The 19,544-nt window shown below is 40.2% G+C and overlaps 1 protein-coding gene across 7 annotated transcripts in view; it reads right to left on the minus strand.

The window, feature by feature from the left end:
- LOC109951239 (multiple epidermal growth factor-like domains protein 11) overlaps window positions 1–19,544 on the minus strand; it is a 163,069-nt gene that overhangs the window by 42,174 nt on the left and 101,351 nt on the right. For 4 of the 7 annotated variants that reach the window (XM_020585608.1, XM_020585607.1, XM_020585609.1 and 1 more), the window contains exons 15-24: window positions 16,628–16,774; window positions 14,421–14,555; window positions 9,734–9,862; window positions 9,196–9,324; window positions 7,565–7,693; window positions 5,614–5,742; window positions 4,333–4,566; window positions 3,503–3,654; window positions 1,254–1,323; window positions 703–756 (exon numbers count right to left, since the gene is read on the minus strand). In XM_020585608.1, the coding sequence (XP_020441264.1) occupies window positions 703–756; window positions 1,254–1,323; window positions 3,503–3,654; window positions 4,333–4,566; window positions 5,614–5,742; window positions 7,565–7,693; window positions 9,196–9,324; window positions 9,734–9,862; window positions 14,421–14,555; window positions 16,628–16,774 (1,308 nt within the window). Of the gene's footprint in view, window positions 1–524; window positions 587–702; window positions 757–1,253; window positions 1,324–3,502; window positions 3,655–4,332; window positions 4,567–5,613; window positions 5,743–7,564; window positions 7,694–9,195; window positions 9,325–9,733; window positions 9,863–14,420; window positions 14,556–16,627; window positions 16,775–19,544 lie in introns of those variants that run through there. The other 3 variants (XM_020585612.1, XM_020585613.1, XM_020585611.1) reach the window with 3 other exon arrangements.

The following is a 19,544-nucleotide window of genomic DNA, read 5'->3' on the forward strand; positions in this document are numbered from 1 at the left end:
GGCTGTAATTGTCCCCCACATCACTTTATCTACTCCTATCTCTGGCACTGATTTCCTACATTTCCCGGAATGTCTCTGGACAATCACAGGTTGCCTATTACACCCAGGCTGAGTTATATTTTATATGTAGATGGAGCTGAAAGTTTAGGCAAGACAAAGTGAAGGTTACTCTGAACACAGCATGTCTTACAGCTGCACTACATTCACATCTGTACAGTAAAGAGGGCTGCTACGGGTGTATGGCCTACAGGGTGAAAAATTCCAGGTTTTGTTAAAAAGACATTTATGAACAAGCACAGACACAAAGAAGACAAACTGACAACAACAGCACATCTTCTTCATATCTTATTATAACTACACATTGTGTCATTCTGTTCAAATAATAATCCAAAGACGACAGCACCTGCACAATGAGCTCTATAGACTTCAACCTAAGGTGCCGTGTGCTGTCACAGTTAATCAGATTCTGTTTGTCACAGAGCTCCTGCTGCAGCGTGGACTGTCAGAGCTGAGCTGTTACACACCTTGTGGGACATGCAGCGACCCACATCCAGTCAAATTTCCAACACTGAACTGCAACATGAAGCTGAGGTTCAAAATGCAAGAGAGAGGCAGTTATGAGGAAATCATTAGAACAAGAGGACTGGCTGGGGGAGTCAGAGGTAATGAGGTGACACAGGCTCAGTCCACCTCACACTGTACCTCTGTAGAGGGCGTCCACATGGTAGCTGTAATGCTGGTCAATGCAGTAAACACCTACACAGGGAAATATGTAAGAAAGAACAAAAAGGACCATTAATGTACTCTTAAAGCAACGTCAAAGGATAATTAGAGTATTTCTCACAAACTGTTATAGTTGCACTTACCACCTGACGCTTTGATACCCATTCCTTATTGAATTATTCAATGTGCTTGACTTTTTTATACAATTTAAAGCTTCTGAAAACCCCATTTCTCAGTCAGCTTCTGACTGAGTGATGAGGTGCTAGATGAACACAAACTTTTATATAACAGCATGTGGTGCTTTCACATAAGAGACTTGCCGTATTTTGTCTGTTGTCTTGATGTCACATACTGTATACTGTGCACCAATCACAGTCAGCTGTGGCATCAGGACACACTGTGTCCTTTGGTCCGTAAAGTGTCTCATTTTTCTGCAGAAATACTGAAGCCCTCCATTTGACCTTAACAGCATCTGGAGGTGCAGCTGGATGAAGAAGCAGTGAACAGGAGATGTATAAAGTGAGACTGACCCAAATCCCTGACATTATAGTAGGCCCCCCACTCAGGAGCACTGTTCCTGTGTCGCCTCTTTGTCTTCATCTGGAAAATATGCAGAGACCCCAAACACATCAGAAAGCACATAGTGGAAAACAAATAATGAGATAGCAGTGCTGTAGCAGGATTTAAAGATTTTATCCAAATGTGTAAACCAATATGATGTCCAATTAGCAACAGAAAGGGAGACATATGTTTTTTGAGCCAAAGGCAAGTTTTATCATTAAAATTTCAGTGAAATTGACAGTTCGTTAGGTCCTGCTCCCCCCTTAGTTACTGTTGCTATGCCTATCGGGCTCTCTGTTCTCACGTAGCAAAAATGGAGACTGTAAAGACAATCTACTCATACTGTTTACTCTTTTTTATAATTATGTTTGGTGGCGACCATCAAGTTTAAGGATTGAATGAGAACTGTCAGTGGCAGATTTTATGAGCTGTAACTAGCTAATTACATTTCCAAAAGTGCTATTAGATGGCATCTGGATTTGCTTGGTGACCTTGAAGATGTTTCACCTCTCATCTGAGAGATGTCTTCAGTTCAACCTCTCAAGCTCAAAGCTCTCAGTGATTCCATCACGCTAACACTATTATTAAGAAGTTTGGTGTTTTAACCCCAGTTCAAACTGAACTGACCTCTCGAATGAGAGGTATAATGTCTTCAAAAACACAGTCTAGCTGCTAAAAGCACTTAAAAAAAATACCATGATTTGAATGACAGAGAATCTCCACAGACATCTAGCTACATTAAAAACTCATTTCAGACTCACTTCACCATGGTTTCAGCTGTCTTATTTTGAGAAAACTGCAAAATAGTCTAAAACCTGCATTTGGTGTCTATATACACAATATGTAATCTGTAACTCCAAAGTTAGTTAATGATATGATCCTTGGCCTTTAGAGTACTGTTAACCGGGGCTACACTAGATTGCCAGACATACTAACATTGGCTGCTTCCATAAGAGCAGACAAACACTGATTAATCCATTCCTTACACTTTAACACATTTGATTTTTAAAAGGTTAAGATCCAAAGCTTGACAGACCTGCCTGTACAGTAGTTAGGACTGTCACACTATGATCTGACAGCTGCTGTTCAGAGGATGTTTAATTGGTTCACAGTATAGTCTGTATAGCACAGCAGAGGATGTACTTCCTGCACCAGTTCAGGAAGTTCAACCTGTCCCAGGAGCTGCTGATACAGTTCTACAGAGGAACCAATGAGTCTGTCCTCTGCTCATCCATCACTGTCTGGTTTGGTTCAGCAATCAAACAGGACAGGAAGAGACTCCAGTGGACAGTCAGGACTGCAGAAAGAATCATTGGGGCCAGCCTGCCCTCCATGGAGGACCTGTAGACCTTACAGGTCAAAAAGGAGGGCGGAGAGGGTCATTGCAGACCCCTCACACCCTGGACACAATCTGTTTGAACTCCTCCCCTCTGGATAGTGCTACAGGTCACTGTACACTAAGACAATCAGGCACAGGGACAGTTTCTTCTCCTGGGCTGTCACTCTGATGAACACTTAACCCATGACAACAGAACAACAACCATCAGTGCAATATATACCTTTGTATATACAGTACACAGTGAGAGCCAATGTACCAGAGTCAAATACCTCATGTGTCCAACACCTGGCCAGTAAAACTGATTCTGATTTATACTGCCTGCTGGTGTAAGAGGTAAGAAAATGCGACATGACAGATGAGTTACTATGAGCCAGTCAGTTTTCATTTTACAATGACTTTATTTATGGCTGACAGAAAAAAAACGAACATGAAATTCTTCTATTTATTATAGTACGATAAAGAGCAAGGGCTGTTTTGTTGTAGAAAGTAGCTCCTTTGAACACTTTTCACAATGTAACAAGGACATGGTTCTGGACAGAGATGAAGCTGATGAACCTTAAAAGGTAACTGTTCAATTCAATGATGTGAACACCATAAACAAAGTTCTGTTCATCTCCACTGTACTGATTTAGAGGCAGGCTGGTTATTCAGCACTGGGACTAAGGGAGAAACTCTTTAGGCACCACATCAAATTGTAAATATAATATTTCCCATCAGCTTAAAAATCTGAAGTAGTAAATATTAAAAGCCACAACTGAGATCAGATCAGTCGGCTCAGCTGGTGCTGAGTATTTGTCAGCATCCTGCAGCATCCTGACTAACAGTACTGAGACTGTGCGAGCTTTCCTCAAGTGACAGAGAAAAAGTGTTTCGACTCACCTTGGCAGAGCCCCTCTTGTCTGGCTTGGTGTAGTGTGCGGCAGAGGTGCAGGGTCCCATGGTGTGGTAGCTGGGGTTAGAGAAGCAGTGGCCTATAGAGTTGTTACTGGGAGAGGACTCTGCAGAGGAGAGCAGGTCTGCACACTGCAGCCCTGCTGTCACCACACATCAGCACATGCTCTTATATCCTAGCCTCTACACATCCCCCATAATGCACATACATGTGCACATACATACACACAGTGCACCTGGCAAATTGAGACAAGCACAGAAAGTGACACAGTCGTCCAAAGCTGCAAACTAAAATGAAGGAACTGGAACCAAGAGGAGGAACTTCAGCTACAGTCACTTACTCATTCAGTGTAGTTCAGAGCTGGAGCAACCGACTGAGGCAGAAAATCGATTAATCGTTTAAGTCATTTATCCATCAAACATGCCAAAGCTCGGGTGGCTCTAGCCTATCACATGTGAGGACTTGCTGCTTTTCTCTCTTTTGTACAGTGTCACTGTAAACTGAATATTCAGTCTCTCAGGTTTTAGACTGGCAGTTCATTTAAAGATGCCCCTTTAAGAACTTGTGATATATTGTGACATCTGTTTTTGAATTTTGTCATTATTCAACAGCAGTATAGAGGCAGGCCTTTTCCACTCTGATGGACAAGTTTCACTATTTTTGGCAATTTTTATAGATTAAACGATTCATCGACAGTCACTCATGAAAACCTTCCGTAGTTGCAGCCCTGGTTTAGGTTGTCCAGTCTGCCTGATGTATAAAGAAACATAAGCACCTGGGTGAAAAAGGAAAACACCAACCGGTACGGACAGTTTACCTGACAGGGAGTAGTCGGCAGAATTGATGTGCAGAGCGGGCGTGTAGGTGACACTCGGCACATGGTGGCCCTTCTCTCTCTGCCGGTAGCGGAACCAGACCACCAGACCAAGCATGGCCATGATGAGCAGCAGCAGAAAGATGATGCCCAGCACGGCACCTGCTGAGTGGCGCTCTGAGGCCAGGGCCGGGCTGATCTTGGTGTAGGGATTTAGTTCCTCCATCATCAGTGCCGCTGAGGGAAACAAGCACAGTAAAAAGGTAAACATGAATAAGCTACCAACATCTAAAATGAAGTCGCCTGGTAGCCTATAACCAAACCATCAAGTATAGCTGAAACATATCATCATGTATAAATGAAAGTTTCAAAATAGAAGCCCTCACATGTCGCTTTTCACCAAAATTCTTTTAATCTATTGTTTGTTTTTTTCTGGTGTCTTGTCTTGTGACAAAATATCACTTATCAGAGAAAGACTTCAACATTGATTTTACAATATCACCAGCTGCTCTGGAAACATCACATTTTATACATACATAAATCCTGCTATTACCCAAATGTGTAGCAGTGTTTCTCAGTTTTAATAATTTACTTCTAATTGAAATACTTCTGTGTGCAATTACTGATTATTTAGGCCACTTCAAGGCAGTGAAAACAAGCTGTGAACACAACAGTTTGATATGGTGAACTTGCGTACAAGCTACAAAGCAACATCACAATAAGGAGTAGTGTTTTTGGCCACGTGGTGAATGCAGGTCCAATATTTAATTTCTTTTAGCTCTTTGTTTGGTCTCCACCAACTCCTTAGGGATGTATTGGATTCTTTAGCTGCTGAATTCTTCACTACACTCAGCGGCTAGTCTCTAACTGTCTGTCTGCTGTCTGGTGCTGAGCAGGTAAAATATTGATACACCTACCTTAAGAAAGATTTTCCATGAGGTGTCTACATTATTTGTTATTGTATACACCTGCTGACTAAAGTGAGAAGGCATTTGTCTCAGAAGAATCATATTTTAAACACACACAATACTAACACATTGCATTATGTCAAACGACTGAGGAACCTGCACACATTTTCTAAAGAAATATTTAAAAAGTTCAGTAAGAGGAAAAAAAGTTCTCATGGACTAAAAGATAAAGACTACAGTAAATACCGGAGACATCTTAGTCACCCGGCCTTCACAGAGCTCTATGTACCTTTATCTTACAGAAACACTTTTAGTATCTTGTGTATTCTCATTCAGCTCCATTTTCCTGCCACCACACAGATCCATTAGTTCTCACCTTGGTCACAGCGGATGCCTTTGAAGCCGATGCTGCAGTAGCAGGTTCCAGTCACGTAGTCACAGGTGGCGTTGTTCATACACTCACACAGCTGCTGGCAGCCATAGCCAAATGTCCCCGCAGGACACTCTGGACATGGGAACAGAGGTTTAACACAGCTTTGATATTACAGGTGGACAGACTGATAATATTACTTATGTGAAATCTCATAACTGCACTTATGCACTTGAGCTAAAGTTAGAAAACCCCTTTATTGACTGAATTTCTTTAGTATTTCAACTACAGCAACATGTGCAAAAAGGATATCTCAGTCACAGTTGTCTTGAAAGCGATGTATGCTCAAAATGTGCAGAGTAACTATACACACTTTTGTTTTTATGCTAAAAGTACAATAACTTAACTTTCATATTGCTAACACTGCTATCTCCAGAGAAAATATATCTTTTCTGCCATTTTGCAAATGTAGTTTTGGCTTCATTTATATTTTTAAGTTTGTTTGCGATTATATTTCAACATTATGCAGTTTACTTTACTTTTGATGTCTGCAACACATTCCAACAAAAGTTGGGACAGTAAAGCATTTACCATGGTGTGATGCTGCTGTTGCTTTTCACAAGATGCTTAGGGACTGAGGACACCAAGTGATTAAGGTGTGTCAGGGCTAATTTTGTCCCATTCCTCCTGCAATTAAGTCTTAATGTGTACAGCCATCCTGGGTCTGTGTTGATACAATTTGTGTTTCAAAATGCGCCACACATTCTCTATTATGGACAGGTTGGGCCTGCAGGCAGACCAGTCCATCACTCACACCCCTTTCCTCCACAGCCAGGCCTTGGTAATGTGCAGTATGAGGTTTTGCACCACAAAGGGTGAGATATCCAAATCCCTTCATAGCTTTCTTTGAGGAACATTGTTTTTAAACATTTCAATAACTTTTTCATGCATATGTTGGCAAACTGGTGGTCCTCGGCCCATCTTTGCTCCTAAAGGCGAAAATAGTTTGAAAGTGTAGATTTGTAAACTACCAACGACTTCACTGTAGTTTGGTTAGCTAAAGCTACTTGGAAAAAGTAGTTGAAACTACCTTGTAAAAGAGATCAATCTGAAAATGTACACGTGATACAAAACTGTAACAAAATATAATACAAAAAAGTCACATGTCAGCACAAAAATAAAAAAATAAAAATCCAATCAGCTAATTCTATTACCTGAGACCTAAACTTCACCTAACACAAGGACAAGATTACAAAGAACATTATATCTGTGTTGTAAACAAATCTGGATTTTGTGTTATCTGACTACAACTAAAACAGTAAAGAAAAACATTTAACTCACACCTTTTTAGACAGTTTGACCGTCTTGAGCACTGCTCTAAAAATGAGCCTGTCTTACTTGTCAGTTCTCTAACATCTGACTTGTGCACTATTAACTAAAACAGTCTCAGTGTGCACCTTTACAGACAGTATGAACAGCCTGAGCACTGGTCTAAATAATGGACCTATGTCTTTTACTTGTCAGAGCAGAATCTCTTGTTCATTAGACGCATCTCTCAAAATTCTTATCCAACAGACAGCATCTGTTTGGCTCTGAAATGTCTGTACCATCACTGAAAAACTGGTCACATGCAGCATAGTAAAATAAAAATGAAAATGACTTCTTTCCTATTATGGCCCAAAACTGCTTGTAGTTTCATTAGTTGACTACATAAAAATAGCAACAAAGTAATTACTATGCAGTAATGAATGTAGTTGAACTACCAACAAGCTACTACAAAATATAGTTAACCTACTAGTTTACATGTAGTTCACCACTCACACACTGGATATAGATAAACCCATTTTATTGTATATCTTAATATAAAGCCAAAAAACAAACTGAAAATGTTAACTGCTCATCCTGAGAATGCAGGTGCCTCAAAGTCTTCTCTTAACAAAAAGTATATATGACTCACTGAGTTCACAGCTATGTCCTATGAAGCCTGTCCTGCAGGAACACTGTCCAGTGATGTGGTCACAGTCCGCCCCATTCTGACAGCGACACACCTCTGCACACTGAGAGCCGTAGAAACCAGCAGGACAGCCTGGAGAGGAATACACACTAACAGTACTGTATGTCCTTACATCATGTTTTCAATGTCTACAAGACGATGAACTCCACTTTTCCTTTCTCCAAACTCAGTATGTGGGAGATGATCCACCGAGCTGAAAATGTGTTTGGGAGCAGCTTTTCCGGGACTGGCTAATCTGCTGTGTCACAGTGGAACCACAGTGAAATGGATCCTCTCTGGAGATTGAACCAACCCAGTTTGCAACACAGGCAGTTTTAAACAACTCTTCAGAGTAGGTGAACACTCTCTGGAGTGGCCAGCTGTCTTTCCTCCTCCTTGTTTCTGGTAATGCAGCCACGTTTCTAAGAAGGACTCTGGCAAGTCAAGAAACAATGTTCGCACACTTTGTAATGCAACCTATTTATGTGAAGAGGAAATAATGCAAACTTTAAACAATTCTACCATAACTGTCTTTTGTTTTTAGTTAATTTCTGGGTCAGTTTTGACACGTACTGTATTTGGTTTTACTACTGTATAACACAGTCACTCATAAAATTGTCTTAAAGGCATAGTCACCTTTGATTTCAGGTTTAGATCATTTGGGATAAACCTTTATTTACAGCCTCTGTGATTTCAAAATCTACACAGAGTCAAAACTACCTGCATGGGTAGATGCAGAGGTAAGATGTTTGTAATTTTGGTAAACTGATCCTTTAAAAGACAGGTCTGCTGATTTGAATTTTTAACATAATAGGTGACTTTGTGTTGTTGGATATTATTGGCCTGCTATAGACTTGCCATTGTTTTTTATCTGTTAAATATTACAACTCTTTTGAATATTTTTATTCTTAAATCTGTGTAAATTAATCATCTACTATATGTGTACTTTTGACTTCAAACTCATTTGCCTGAAATTGCCCCTTGAAGGACAAATATTTGGAATCAATCTGAGTGAATAAGGCATTAAAAATAGGATTTTGTAGGATACTCTTGTTTCCTGATACAAAGATACTTAGAAGGAAACCACGAAGCTGTTTATTCACTGACTAACAGTCTTTCAGTTGTGTCAGATTACAAAGGAAAGAAGGAATGACTGTCCGCAGTCCAGGCATGTAGCTTTGTTGTCTGCCACCAGATGGAAGTATAGGTTCAGTATGAACCATTCAAAGCAGGGGACCTTGGTACCTTACTGCAAAAAGTGAGACTGCATTGTTCATGTGTCCTCCCAGCAGAGTGTATCACTGTTTCACTTATTAGTGTACATCCATGTGTGTGTGTGGCCTTGTTTATATATACTTGTGGGAATGGAACACTGGGAGCACACTGCTTTGGGGGGACCAGAAGTCGCTTGTGGGGACTGGAGGCTGAGCCTCATGACTAATTTGTTGAATTTTATGAAAATGATGGGATGTAAGGTTAGAGCAAGTGTCGGCTTCGGTTATGGTTAGGGTAAGTATGCTGGAAATGAATGTAAGTCTATATACGGGCCCTGTAAGTGACGACCGCAAGGGTGTGTGTGTGTATGAGAGACATACGCTGAGTACAGTAGAGTCCTGTCCATCCAGGGCTGCAGTCACACTCTCCATCTGTGACGCTACACTGGGCTCCATTGTGACAGGTGCATATGTGGATGCAGTCTGGGCCCCATGATCCCTGAGGACACGCTGCCAATAACACATATTAACACACACACTCATTAGAGAGAAAAATAGAAAGATGAATAAACACATATACGTACACACAATGTCTTCTCAAAAACACCAACAAGCGTCATCAGCCTGAGGAGCAGAGGTGACAGAGTTCAGATTAGCTTCACAAGTGATTCAGTGATCGTGGAACCTCTGTTCAGTGTGAGATGGATAATTAATGTCAGAGCCAATGGATTAGCTGCCTTTAGCTTTGTTTTTTTTCTCTGACTGGTTCATGGTCATGCACAATGGAGCGAATAACAAAACGCAGAGCAAACGAATAACACTTGGCTCGTCTTTGAAAAACAAAGCGCTGACGTGAATAAAAGAAAAAAGAGAGTGTGTGTACGTGAAAGAGGAAGAGAGATTATTTGCTGGGTCTTACGTTTGGAGCAGTTCTCACCGATCCATCCAGGGTAGCACTGACAGGAACCGTCAACGGGGTTACAAGTGCCATTGTTGGTGCACAAACACGTCTCAGCACAGGCTTTACCATACTTTCCAGCAGGACACACTGTGGGCATGCACGTGCACACACAGTCAGTTTACTACAGAAAAAAAGAGCTTAGCATGATCAAATAAAATCATTGGGTCAAAACATTCTATGACAACAACATTCTGTCTGTAACAATGTGACCAAGAGTTAGAGACCGTGGTCTCTGCCTAGTGTGAACTAAGATCATTTGCCTGCATTTTCCAAGTAGAGTTTTTGACAGCACTGAGGCAAAGAAATTATGATTGACGACAAAGGAAAGTTGTAGACCTGATCAGTGTATTAACCCCAAGTCACAGGGCACCCATCTGTTTGTCCAAACTTTTCACAAAGCTATACTAAACACTCATACATAGATGATAATGGCTAAGGAGGAATATTAATGTGCTGAAAAGAACTGTGAACTAATGACTGTAATAATAATGGTTAAGATCAGTTACTCACATACAACAGTGACAGGTTTCTTATTGTAAATATACAGTAGCATGATGTGCCTATTAACAAGGAGGGGCAGCATCTCTCCATCTGAGTAACTCATCAGGCTGGCAAGCTGCAGAGTCAGCATTCAGGGAGCTGAGCTTAATGGGGACATTAAAAACCTTGGACAAGGTTTGGAAGACAAATTTATAAAACTTGGCTGAGGAGGCGGGACCAGTTCATATGGAAGTGTGAGGTGGGAGCATGTTTTCTACAAATGTGGATCCACCTCATTTTATTTTGTTTTGGATACACTGGTCTAAAACACAGTGCTTATGGTGAAACCATCGGTATAGAACATATCTGTCAACTGAACAAATGCTGCAAAGCAATTATTGCTGCCAACAATCTTGATCTGCTTAAGTTTATTTTAATCAAGGCTTTAATAAATAAATAACTGAGCATCAGTAATATTATTTTCTAATTTAATTTGCAGATTGGAAAGAGACAAAAGACAGAGGATACAAGAGTTCTAATAAAAATGTTAACAAGAACAAAGCAGGCAAATACATTTGGAATAAAGAACTAAGTATAACAGATTAAGACAAGTGAAAAATATGATTCAAGGAGAATCAAAAGTCCCTTTTTTGTGAAGGATTATCTAAACTGGGCACCCTGTGAAGTTCTCTTTCAGTATAACATTAATCACTATTATCTTAAATTTGATAAGCAATTAGGTTTTTCAACAATTTAATAGCCTTTCTTCTGCTTTGAAACATACCTACTCATGTGAAACAGCCTGAAATGAATCACCCCTGCTGATTGTTTCTAATGTGATAAGTGTCCCAGCTCAGGTCGGGAAACCCACAAGAAAAAATAAAAGCTGTTCAAAGTTTGTCACTCACATCAGAGCTGGAAGAAGCTTTAGTTTGTTTTTCAGTTAATCACTTTAGGGAAACGCATGTCCTGTTGCTTAAGGATGCAATATGTCTTCTGTTTTATGTCCAGATTTCACTTAATGCAGTTACACTACTGAGACACAGATACTGTAGTGTCTGACAACCCTCATAATATATTATGTGCTCTGGGTTGTTTTTTTATTACTGGCATTATTAACACAAGAGACATGCTGCTACTTCAATGTGTAGTATTTTAATAGTGTTCAGTCTTTGAAATTTGTGAGTTTATTAAGTTATAAAAGTGCTTAAAACTTCATAAACATGTTATTCCCTGGGCAGGACAAAATTAAGTGAGGCTGAACCATCATATTATTTTTAAAGACCTCCAAGTACAGGAGTTAGAAATATTATGAGCTGGCATTTAACTTGACCTCACCTCATGACCTTACAAAAGTTTAAAGTGGTTAATGAGCACAATAATGACAGTGCACAATACAAGATGCGATGAGAAGTTACAGCCATTACAGACATGTTAGGATTTTAACAATGTGTGGTCCTGCTTGTCTTCCTGATGTTAATGTGTAGGCAGGGGTTGGATGAGATAAATACATTATGAATACATGAGCATGCAGATTTTTATTACTATTATTTTCACATTACTCCTCTACACTGATTTGCATAGTGCTACAGTTTCCACCTACTATGAAAAATTCATGGCCGTCATTAATACTGTAGGTTCTGTCTGTCTATGCTGATAATGGCCATTAGCCCACCCTGCATATTGTGTCCCTAACAGAATAAAATCCAGAAGGGGGTCCCTTACTGTGAATATAACTGCAGTAAAGATCATATGCTTTAATGAAGCCCCTCCACAACAGTTACCAATGTATGACTAGTGTAGTACAGTAACAGGCTGTATGTTTAAGACAATTCAATTTTATTTGTATAGCACCAAATCACAACAAAGGTCCTGTAAGGACACTTTACAAAGTAAGGTCTAGACCCTATTCTTATTATTATAGAGGAGAAACCCAACAAATCCCCCTTGAGCAAGCACTTGGCGACAGTGGGGAGGAAAAACTCCCTTTAACGGAAGAAACCCCCGACAGACCCCGGCTCTTGGTGGGCGGCCTTCTGCCTCGACCGGTTGGGGTGGGTGGATAGAGGAGAGACAAAAGAAGAAAAGCAACAGGACACAACAACACTGCTCATCAGAAACGTACAGCTCCAGAGCCAGGGCAACCTGCAGAAAGGTACAGGAAGAGAGAGAGAGGACACACTACGGGAGAGAGGATACACAAAGTTAGCGATGCGTAATGGTGGAATATAGATCCATGACTAGAGAGGAAATAAACTTTATCAAAAAGGAAAGTCTTAAGTCTAATCTTAAAGGTAGAGAGGCCTCCCAAACTGAGACTGGGAGTTGGTTCCATAGGAGAGGAGCTTGATAGCTAAAGGCTCTGTCTCCCATTATACTTCTGTGGACTCGAGGAACCACAAGTAAACCTGCACTTCTAGTCACTACTGTGCAGAATCTGGCTGCAAAGAAGGATGGCAACCATGTTATTCACTGTATTTTGGCTTCATTTTTCCATAGTGGAGGGAAGTTGTGACATCATGTCGATGGTATATATGTTAGTGGTTTACTCTTACAGGTTTACTCTACACAAATGAGTTTTTTTGTTTTGTTTTGTTTTTGTTTTTAATGCAACAAACCTTTATTGTTTAATAACATCATTAGCTTGAAAAAAAAAGGGTGTCCAGGATGGAGTGGGACCGACTCTTCTGGTAGTTCAAAGCCCCTGTGCTGGACATCTGATTTATCAAGGCTCACCCAGTTATGTATGGCCCTGCTCAAAGATGCAGTGGCCAGCAGAATGGCTAATGTAGGACAGAGCATAACTAAGGTCATCTTCATGTTTAATGATGATGAATATTTCACAGCACAGTCCTCCACTGTCTCTAAAATCTGAATTGGCAGCAAACTTTGGACCAACTGCCTTCATTTGAGAATTAACACCTGTTTAACCTGCAGAACAGCTAAACCATGCTGACAGAAACATTATTCAAATCAAATGAAGAGGTGAGAGAAATTGTTAAAATGGACATAGAATGAACTCAGGGTAAAAATTTTTTGTTCCTCTTTCATTACCTACCTTTCCATTGAAATGTAGACTTTGCTTTGTTTACATGGACTCAGTTCTTCATTAATTAGAGATGTCAGGGCTTAACAAAAAAGGCTGTCAATGAAGATGTCAAAGCTGACTACAAGGTTAAAATGTACAGTATACTAGCTTTATTCACTTCTGTGGTTAGAAAACAGAGACCCCAAGGGCTGAGCTTAACAACTTTGAGTGGTGTGAGTGTGAGAAGCTGACAAATACACATTGTGTAAATTAAATCCTCCACCAACTTTCTGGGAATTTGGATGGCTGATCAACTCAGAAACTGTTCTTGATATAAATTTGGCCTGTGTGAACACATCAGGCACCCAGTACAGTATGAACAGAACTGCCTGTTTTGGAGTGTATCTGGTGTACAGGTGGATGTAAAGGTGGAAATGGGGCTTATAAAATATCATATGAACAACAACAACAATGAGCAGCAAGTGTTTGCAGCAGTTGCAGCATCATTGTCATGTGAACAATCAGTTGCAGGCACAGCAGAGAAAAGAGTAAGCCGAGCACAGACAGTTAAACGGCATTATTGCAAAGGGTATGTTGAATTTAAGTAGAATATGTTGTGTCTTCCAAACTGCACTTCAAACCATTTCCCTAAAATAGGGTGTAGCAGTAAATGAAAGGCAAACTTTGTGACCTCATGCTGGCTAGTTTGCTTGTTGTTCTTTATATAGCTAAATGCCTACATTGTAATACTTAGTCCCATTTAAAGCACTGGTAATCTGAATTCGGTCACCTTGAAAAGTCTGTATCTGGATCAGGGTGATCTATTTCATGGGATTTTCAAATCCGGATCATTCTGATCCAGATTAACTTCTTGAACAACTGGTCCCTGGAAATTTACCTTAACCATAACAACTACTTGCCTAACCCCTAATCTTACTCTAACCTCAAATCAAGTCGCCTTTTTAAAATTCAATGATTTAGTTTGTGGGCACCAGCATCCGGTCCCCACGAGGAAGGCACGTCCCCACAGCATTAGTGGGCTGCCAGTCTCGAGTCTCCACAAGTAAGAAAAAACACACAGAGAGTGTAAGAAGCTTGACATTTTGGGACAAAGAACTTAAGAAAGCTACCACTGACCTTGATTGCAGAGGGAGCCAAAGAAGCCAGGGAGACACTGACAGTGGCCGGTGACATGGTGACACACCCCGTCACTGTGGACACACTGAGGACACGACTGACTGCAGCGATGGCCGTAGAAACCAGGTGAGCAGGCTGCAGAGGACACACACACGCACATTTGTTAGAAGGATATGGGTAAACAGTGTGTGTGTGTATACATGACAGGGAGAGAGTCTATTTCAGAATCTAGGGGAAACTTCGGATTAGTTTTCTGATTAGTTCTTTGATTGCTTTAATAATAGATTTCACGGTTAACTTATTCCCTGCTTAAAAAACATTTTAAACCTACATATATGAAAGTTTAATATAGACTATGTCCAAGATACCTATATAAAGTGTGTGTGTGCGCATGTGTGCAGACAAAAGTGTGCCCACGGACATGTTGCCTCCCTTTGGACTACCTGGCTGTATTAGCTTTGCTTAGTTTCCTGGTGCCACACATCGTCCCTCATACTTTTTCCTGGGGCCTTTAATTTGCTTTAATTGATGTTACTCAAAGTGGCGAAACAAGCCTGTGCATGCTGGTCTACCACTTCTCTCATGCTACAGGGTTTTCCTAATTAAGATAATTGTGTAACCTCTGAGCCGAGGGCCCTTAAATCTATCACTGATGCAGGAGGAAGCAAAGGAAAACTGGTTATATCCACATATTAACAATGTTGTCAGACAGACAGACACACACACACACACACACACACACACACACACACTATTTGTATTCACACTGCAACCATCAACAAGCTGTTTTGTGTTTTAAGCAAGCTGAACAGCAGGTGATTTACAATTCCATCCTCCAATCAGATTTTAAAATCAATCCTTACACGTCAGTGGGTGAACTTGCTCCGGTGTTTTTGACTGATTTTCAGGCATGAAAATATGGGGGTTCCTCCTCTAAGCATCAAAATTGTCCTATAATTTACACCTCATTATGAGACAAAACTAAGCCATGCAGTTGCAGGATACGTCACGTTCCAATACCCTTGGGTGTTTCATTGGGCAGCAAATTAAGTGAACACTCCCCAAAGCTTGCTCAGTGGTATGGTGTCTGTCGTGGTCATTTTGTGAACGGCACACAACAGCTATTGATGTACTGTATCTCCTCAATGTCCAACCTTCATTTGACTGTCTGTGTCCTCAGAACCTGCTGCCGGCAGCAGCAGAGAGGACAGGACAACAAGGTGTCTTCACTGGGGTCAGTGACATAAGATATTTACTGTAGGCATCAAGGTCCATAAGGAGTATTGAGGAAAAAACACTTGTGCTTTTACTTGTCGATTAATTGAATTTATATCCTTGCTAATTGTTGTGTGAGAGAACTGTAATGTGTTAATGCCTCTGGAAAGTGTTTCCACAGTTTTTTTTTTAGCATGTTAACATGCAATTATCGTACATGTTAACACGAAATTACTGAGTTCGAACCTTTAGAAAAAGCAGCTTTGCAGACATTTTATGAGAAAGGAAATGCATTCAATACACTTTTTAAACCTTAAGGATACACACAGTATGTTTTGGTGCACCTGTGCTCACATGGTGGTGAGGCTTTGAAAGTCACTGGTAAGACAGTCACCTGTAACTGTGAAAAAAATGAGCATCTGCACACTAAGACCTTCACAGTTTGTATAATTACATTCAAGCTTTTGATCGTAAACATTCCTCAGACAACATTCTCTGTCAGGTGGTGACCAAAAGCATGTAAGAAATAAAATTAATAGTATGCAGATCCTAGTGTTCAAGCCTGAAGCTAAAAAAGAGCAAAAAAATCCAACTTTTAGCAGAAAACCTTGTTTCACTGACATGACACATTACACTGCAGCAGACTGCGTTTATACATTATCTATTAGGTATTATGGCAGTTTTCTCAAACTATAAAGGAACATATTATCCTTCAACTGATCTGAAAGAAAATATTACATCATTTTGGGGATTTTCATTGTTGATGCATGGACACATGCCTGGTTCAACAGTCTGACAGGTACCATTTACAACCAGTACTTTGATACTTGAGCACATCTAAATGCTAATACTTTTGGAGAGATTTTTTTTTCCAATTCATATAATTCATATATTTTTCAATAGTGCTGTTGCAAATTTTTGATATGAGCTCTTCCTCCACTCCATTTTTGTGTGCTGAAATGCATGTGCGTGTAAAACATTTTTTTTTTTACTTCGTCTGCAGTTGGTGCCACGGTATCCAGGAGCGCACACGCAGCTGCCGTCCTCTGGGGAGCAGGAGCCTCCGTTCTCACAGGTGCAGCTGTAGGAGCAGTTGGATCCCCAGTGCCCCTCTTCACAAACACTGTCGCAATGGACACCTGCACAAAACACAAACACACATGTGGTGTTTTCAGTCCTTGTGGGGACTTTACATTGACTTACATTCATCCTAACCTTAACCATAAACACCACTTGCCTGACACCTAACCCTGACCCTTATACTTAACTTTAAACCATGTCGCCACCATAAAATTCACTGATTTTAGTAATGTAAGTAACACAAAGGCACAGTTTTAGTCAACAGTAAAGCAAGAGGCTTTGTTCTTACCCAGCTTTAAAGTGAAAACAGACTTAATATTGCTCACACAGTTTCAGATGTGTCGCTTAAAAATGAAAAAGAGGAGAGAGAATGATGCAAAAAAGGCCGATGAGGGAACATTAGCAAAAGGCATTTCAAACACCTACCCGAAAAAGAAGTTCACAGAGGAGGGGAAAGTGAGAAAGAGATGTATAGAGAAGAGGGATGTGACAGATGAAAGAGACAGAGATAGTGAGCAGCTTCATCATTCTGTAACTCTTTTTTACTTTTCTCCCTGTTAAAGGAAAAGGATAGCAATATTTATATATATATATTGTTACAAATCCCATGAAAAGACCAAAACAACACAGAATGTATCATACTAACAAGTATATGTGTGTAACCAAAGCCTGACACATCTTATCCCTCTGTGATGTAGAGCTCCACTGTTGTACAAAAACTATTAAAAACACATCAGTGTGCCACACTGCTGCACTGCATGACATATTCCTTCATTACAATATCTTTCCTATAGGAAGGTTTGGGGCTTTTGGATTTTTTTTCTAGAACTGTAACAAATGATTGTTTTCATTACTGCTTAAACTATTGATCTCTTTTTAATTGTTGAGAAATTAGTTTAAATGTCAGGGAGCAGAAAATAATAGATAATGGAGTCAAACTGTTATATTACATCATTTTATAATGTTCATTTGTTCTCAGTTGTTCTGATCCAGATGTTTGATGATGACTCAGGTTCTCGGTCACACTAATGAAATAGCGGCTCAAAAATAAAAAGGTAAAGAGCGTATGAACCTTGCAGGTGGTATTATGTTATTTTGGTAAAACAGTTATTACAGTTACAATAATTACAGTTGTTGGAACTGATAGGTGGACAGTTTACAGTTGTCAGTGCTCTCTGGTGGCCAAACTACTTTATGTAATGGAGACAGTGTTTATAAATGATCTATCTGTGACTTATAGGTATACAGTACTTTGATTAATCTGTTATAAGCTCAATTTGGCTGACACTACTGGACCTGCCAATCATGGTATACATACCAATCAATGACTAACATCTCCATTCACACCTATGTAAAGCAGCTAACATACTGTAGTCTCAGTTCTCCTTAGACACTGTGAGCCTCTGTGATTCCAATTGCAAGTCGATCTATAAATGCCTGTTTGTATGAACAAACATTTTAAGGAAAAAATCTAAATTCCCTAAATTCCACTCAAGGCTTTTTGCCCTTTAATCATTTGCTTAAGTGTCTTGTTCTTTCATCAGTCTTGCATTTGTACGTGTATGTGTCCTGAGAGGCAGGAGTGTGTCTACACAAAAGCTCGTTTGCAGAGTGGATCAGAGGCCTTGCTGCTCACAGGGGACAGTCTGGAGACTGAAGTGCTCAGGAGACACACACTACATTACTTCTTAGGTACACTCAGTCACATACCCACACACACACACACACACACACACACACACCACCACCACCACCACATGTGCTGTAAATACAGACAGACAGCAGGACAGACTAACAGAGTAAGAATAGTGTATGTGCAAATACAGTATAGCGCCCTCTCTTTCTCTCTGCAGACTGGCACATCTGCTGCCCATTAGTAACTTCCTTTGACATAGAATAAAGGAGAATATGAGAATGGGGCACAGAAAGCCATTATAACTCCATTAATAAATTACCTCTGGGTCATAAAGTGGGTGAAAATCAGAAGCCCTATTCATTAGGTTGTAAAGTTTAAACAAAAGGACGTAAAGAAAGATGGGGATAAGAAGATGGAGCTGAAGATCCAATATCACTTCACTACACGCAGACATTTTGGGAAAGTATGGTGTACAGGTAATACTAGGGGAAAAAAAATCTAAATTCAGATTTGATTAAAAAAAAAAATCAGTGCTTCTGACCCAATTTAGTTCACATGACATTGACAGGACTTGGTTAAGAGTAGGTACAATCTAAAACAAACAACATTATATAGCACGCATGTACATAGACCTCGTTTTTGACTGTGAAATTTATGGACACTACTGTTCCACAAAGCTACGCTCAAACATTAGTGGCAGAAAGATAAAATAAGTTGTTCTCAGAGGTAAGGCAGCTTGAGAGAAGTCTTTGGGGACAAGTATTAAATAGATGACAGATTGCAATGAAGAATTGTTCATTCGCACCATCCGTTGCCATCTGAATGACTAGTGACGCTGTGATAGGAGACCGAGGAGACTCCCACTGCTGACACAGAAACATAAAAAAGCCAGATTGGAGTTTGCCAAAACCTACCTGAGGAAGCCACAGTCCTTCTGGGAGAATGTCCTGCGGACAGATGAGACTAAAATAGAGCTTTTTTGGTCCAGCACATCACTCTACTGTTTTCAGAAAACCAAGTGAGGCCTTCAAAGAAAAGAACACAGTCCCTACAGTCAAGTACCTTACAGCAGGACAATGACCCAAAGCAGACTTCACAAAGCACCAGAAATGGTTTCAGACAATGTGCTGGAGAGTTCTGAAGTGGTCAGCAATGAGTCTAGATCTAAATCCCATAGATCACCTGTGGAGAGA

The sequence above is a fragment of the Monopterus albus genome, unplaced genomic scaffold (assembly GCF_001952655.1).
Source record: "Monopterus albus unplaced genomic scaffold, M_albus_1.0 scaffold372.1, whole genome shotgun sequence".
NCBI lineage: Eukaryota > Metazoa > Chordata > Actinopteri > Synbranchiformes > Synbranchidae > Monopterus > Monopterus albus.